The 4,597-nt window shown below is 34.5% G+C and overlaps 1 protein-coding gene across 1 annotated transcript; it reads left to right on the top strand.

Moving 5' to 3' along the window:
* Positions 1-526: 526 nt before the first annotated feature.
* On the top strand, positions 527-2,588 carry LOC117634305 (two-component response regulator ORR9-like). The gene is made up of 5 exons (XM_034368352.1): positions 527-1,030; positions 1,207-1,310; positions 1,451-1,528; positions 1,859-1,929; positions 2,082-2,588. The coding sequence occupies exons 1-5, from the start codon at positions 925-927 to the stop codon at positions 2,395-2,397; spliced, it is 675 nt and encodes a 224-aa protein (XP_034224243.1). The 5' UTR covers positions 527-924; the 3' UTR covers positions 2,398-2,588.
* The last annotated feature ends 2,009 nt before the right edge of the window (positions 2,589-4,597 follow it).

Consider the following 4,597-nt stretch of genomic DNA (forward strand, 5'->3'; position numbering starts at 1 on the left):
TTAACTCATTCAACAACACAATATATGCGCGCGTAAACGACGGATTCTAGATGCCGGATAAGTTTGTTCAACCCAATAGAGAATTTTAATAGGAATTGGGGTGGGGTAAGTGGCTATTAGGCATGGCATTGGCAGCTCATGAATGTTGAATGTATGGAATGGGTATGGGTATTGAAGGGAGATGAGCATCATCATCATGCATGGGAAGCAAATCTTAAAAGGGAATCAAAAGAAATTGCCCTCTCTTTGCCAGCACTCCCCCACCTGCTCAAGATATGGTAAGCGCCACATGATTTCACACCCAGGGAAAAAGGCACCTCTGCTGATGTCACCTGTATCTCTTGGGAGGATTTTGGTGGGCCCCACCTTCCCCACCCTTTCTCTCTCTCTCCTCTTCTCTTCTCTCACCTCCACTCTCAACCTTTGCCCTTTTGCTTTCATCCAAGACTTTCTATTTTTCACACAAAATCTTCCTGCCCTCTCTTATTATGTCTAGCCTTTTGTATAAATACAACCCACCACCCCCCCCCTCAACTAAAATATTCATTGGGATTATTTTCTTTCATTTCTTATTACTTGTTTCATTTTTCTTTTGTTTTTCTTTTTCTTTTGCATTGCTTGCCCTGTAATTCAAAAATCAAGTTGGAAAATTTACAAGATTTGGGATGAAATCTGGTCGGATCTTGCTTTTGTGGGATGTGGATATTGGTGGGTCTTCTTCTTATTTCAATACAAAGCTCCCCTCTTTTTCATCTTCTCCTCCTCCTCCCATAGGAAAACCAAACCAACCCACCAAAGAAGAAAAAAAGCTCACAGAAAAAAAGCTCACAAAGGCTTTTAGCTATTTTTCTCATTCACTACCATCTGTTCTTCTCTTGGCCTTTTGGTATTTGCTTTCATCTTGAATCTTCTTCATCTGGTGAAATGGTGATGGCTGCTGCAGATTCGCAGTTTCATGTTTTAGCTGTTGATGACAGCCTCATAGATCGCAAACTGATTGAGAGGCTCCTCAAGACCTCTTCATATCAAGGTACTTCATTTCTTGGGTTGCTTCTACTTACCACCCAACCCAACAGCACCAAAAAGAAAAAAAGAAAAGAAAAACAAAGGGAGCTAATCTGAATGCAAGTTTCAATCTTGGGTCTCATTGTTTTATTATGTTATCGTTGTGGTGTGATTTTTATGCTCCTCTGTTCTTCATTGCAGTTACTACAGTTGATTCTGGTAGCAAGGCTCTAGAGTTTCTGGGTTTGTATGAGGATGACCAAAGCAGTCCAGATTCACCTTCTGTTTCCCTAAGCAATCAACAGGTACTATGTTTGATTGACTGATGGATTCTTCTCTTCTTTAACGTCTGAGATTCCCAGAGTTTTTTTATTTTCTTCCTAATTTCCCACAACTTTTCTTTTCTGTGTTTCTAAATTTATTTTGTTTTCTTGTGTTTTTGCAGGAAGTGGGAGTGAATCTTGTTATTACAGACTATTGTATGCCTGGCATGACAGGATATGATTTGCTCAAGAAAATCAAGGTATGCTTTATTTTCTATTCCTTTGTCTCCTTTCTCCTTCATCATTATATTCCCTTGCTTTTGCCTCAATCTTTCCCCATTGAGTTTTCCATCTATCCACTAGAGTTTGACAATTGTCCTTCCTTTTACCACTTGGTTTTGAATATCAATTAAAATTCTCTTGGAATATTTCCTCACCAAATTTCAACCCAAATTAGATCAGGTTCTAGATGTCGGAAGATTTCCTTTGTTTTACATGGGTCCTCTTGTCATCAAAATTACAAATCTGTTCATGAACTTTTTGAACAATGTTTGTTCAAGAAATTAATGGGATTTTGATTGTTTTTACAGGAATCTTCATCTCTGAGAAACATACCAGTTGTGATCATGTCATCTGAGAATGTGCCTTCAAGAATCAACAGGTAACAACAGAGGAGAAAAATAATATGAGCTTACCTGAGTTGCATGTTTTTTTTTGTTTTTATTTTCTTTCTCTTGGAGATTTAGAATATTGTAGGAATTTGGGATTTTGGTTTGTGAAGTGGAATTGATGAATTGATGTGGTTGGTAACAGATGCTTGGAAGAAGGTGCTGAAGAATTTTTCTTAAAGCCAGTGAGGCTATCAGACTTGAGTAGGCTTAGACCCCATATCATGAAAACCAAGTCCAAGGATCAAAACCAAGGAAAGGAAGAAAATGAAGAAAAACAAGAGGAATCATCTGAAAGCTCAGAGGTTTCACATGAGCAGGATCAACAAGTAGTAGATCAACAACCTCCACCACCACCACCCCCAGCACCAGCAAACAGTAACAAGAGGAAGGCCATGGAAGAGGGGCTTTCACCTGATAGAACTAGACCAAGATTCAATGGCATAACCACTGTGGTTTGATTGATTGATCATGGAACAAATTCTTACTTTGATTTAAACAATGTAATTCTATTACCTTTTTTCTTTTTCTTTTTTTCCTTTTTTTTTTCCCCATTTCACTGCTGGTTGATGCTGGCCGAAATGAGTGTAGAGAGGTTTTTTTCATGTATACAATTTACATGGAAATGGTTCATTCCAATTTTGTTTTGCTACTTAAATGACATAAAGTAGAAAAAAATAAATAAATCATGTATATGAAGCAAGATTACTGGATTTTCCCGCTTTTTTTTTTCTTCTTCTGTTTTTAGTTTTGATAAGCAACTGTCCCAATATTGATAAACTTTACCAATCTATTGAACTTTAATAATACGTGGCCCGAAACGGGTCGGGTTGGACTTTTCCTCATTGGTTTGGGCGTGCCTCCATCAGATCATGAGCTTGTGGGCCAAATAATAACCCCAGGAACATGATTTGTCGCCCAAGTGAAGAATAAATTTTCCAAGTAACACATGTTTTATTTACCTCTCTCTCTATATCTGTCATCATATGAAGAGAGAAAGACGTATAAAACGTGAGATATATTAATTTTTTTATTTTGCAAGAAATGGGCCTACCAACTATCCACTATGATATGGTGGGCTGGGCTAGAAGAGATGACTTAATATGTAAATTATTTTTTATAAATAGGTCCATTTTAACATGACATTTTAAAATAAAATAAAAATTCATCAAGTACAATATTTTAGAAAAAAAATTATGTACTTTCAAGTGAAAAAATTATAATACACTAATCAATTAGAAAATAACAAATGGCTGGTTGAAGTTTTTTTTAAAAAAAAAATATTTTTTTTCCCTCTAAATAAGCTCTCAAAGAATTTTTGTACAAAATGTTATGTTATAATGTGCCATGTGAAAAGCTCAATATATAAAATTAGTTGGATGTCTGGATAAACTGCATAGGAGAAATGAAAAAGTATAATTGGGCGGTATGGGTTCCGCCCTAATGTTTGCCATGAGCAAAAGGTGTGGGAAATGGTTCCAAACACAAACGTAATGGGGTCCACCCATATTCATATGAACAATTATTTTAATAATTTCAAAAGAGTTTTTATGAATTTTATTTATTTTATTATGGGAGATGGATAAAGATAAGGGAGGTTCACTGTTATACCCAATATAGGAGCTCAAATTATTAAAAAAAATCATATATGAAATGGACTTTAGAAACACACTCAAAGTCCATTTACAACATACCAAAAAGACTTTTAACTTTTTTTAAATTATAAAATTGCCATTGATTTCTTAAAACAAACCAAAACCTCATTAACAAGCTCAAAACACTTAATAGGGCATCAAAGTAATTTACTAATCAAAATTAAATTCAATAGGGCCAGCTATCATATTTTGAGTTTATTTATAGAAATTAAATGGTGTAGAGTTTATTTAAAATTTTAGTGCTAAGAATGAGTATATGACTAAATATCTCTTAATGGTATAAGAAGATCAGTTCTCTTTTATTTATTTTTTTTGGCTTAAGCATGTGTGATTGAACCTACAAATAGAAGTTACTAAAGAAATAGAACAAGTAGGTAAAAAGTTGAGGTAGATTAATTAGGTTTTGTGAGTAGTAAGTTAAATTACTAAGTTAGCCTCAATTTTAAATCTTTTATCTCACTTAACAAGGTCATAGGCGGTACACGTCCCTCGGTAGATTAGGTAAATTTTAGATTAATTCAGAGTATTTTAGATTGTCGCTTGTATAAAAAAAAAAAAATTAAATAAATAAAAAATAAAAAAGGGGCCATAGACATTTTGGTTGAAAAAGAAGGGTCCTTGGAAATTCAGATTTTTCTACTTTTATCAAACGGAAAGATAAAAATATGAAAATAAGCAATTTTGGCACTGAAAACGCAATGTCAAACGGGCATTTAGTAATTTGATAATATTTTAATTTAATCACATTCATTCCCAATAAAACTACCCACCACATTAATAAAGGGGAAATTCCACCTTACACTACAAAAGAAAGTCTTTTGAATTAAAATTTCATCTCATGTAAGAGTTTGGCCCATTTCAGCACTATCCTTCCCTTGAATATTACCAAATGATCCTTCGGAAAAATCCCACCGTCAGCGGCATCTGGCTTTGACAAAGGGATTACTTATTTCTCAAGTTTATTTTCTTAAATTTTCTTAGTTGGAAAGTTGGTTTTATATATTGA

This window comes from Prunus dulcis, chromosome 7, assembly GCF_902201215.1.
Source record: "Prunus dulcis chromosome 7, ALMONDv2, whole genome shotgun sequence".
In the NCBI taxonomy this organism is placed as follows: Eukaryota; Viridiplantae; Streptophyta; class Magnoliopsida; order Rosales; family Rosaceae; genus Prunus; species Prunus dulcis.

Coding starts and splice junctions, on each gene's coding strand:
- LOC117634305 (XM_034368352.1), top strand. CDS start 925: ATGGTGATGGCTGCTGCAGATTCGCAGTTTCATGTTTTAGCTGTTGAT. Junction 1,529..1,858: donor ATTTGCTCAAGAAAATCAAG/GTATGCTTTATT, acceptor TTGTTTTTACAG/GAATCTTCATCTCTGAGAAA. Junction 1,930..2,081: donor GTGCCTTCAAGAATCAACAG/GTAACAACAGAG, acceptor GGTTGGTAACAG/ATGCTTGGAAGAAGGTGCTG.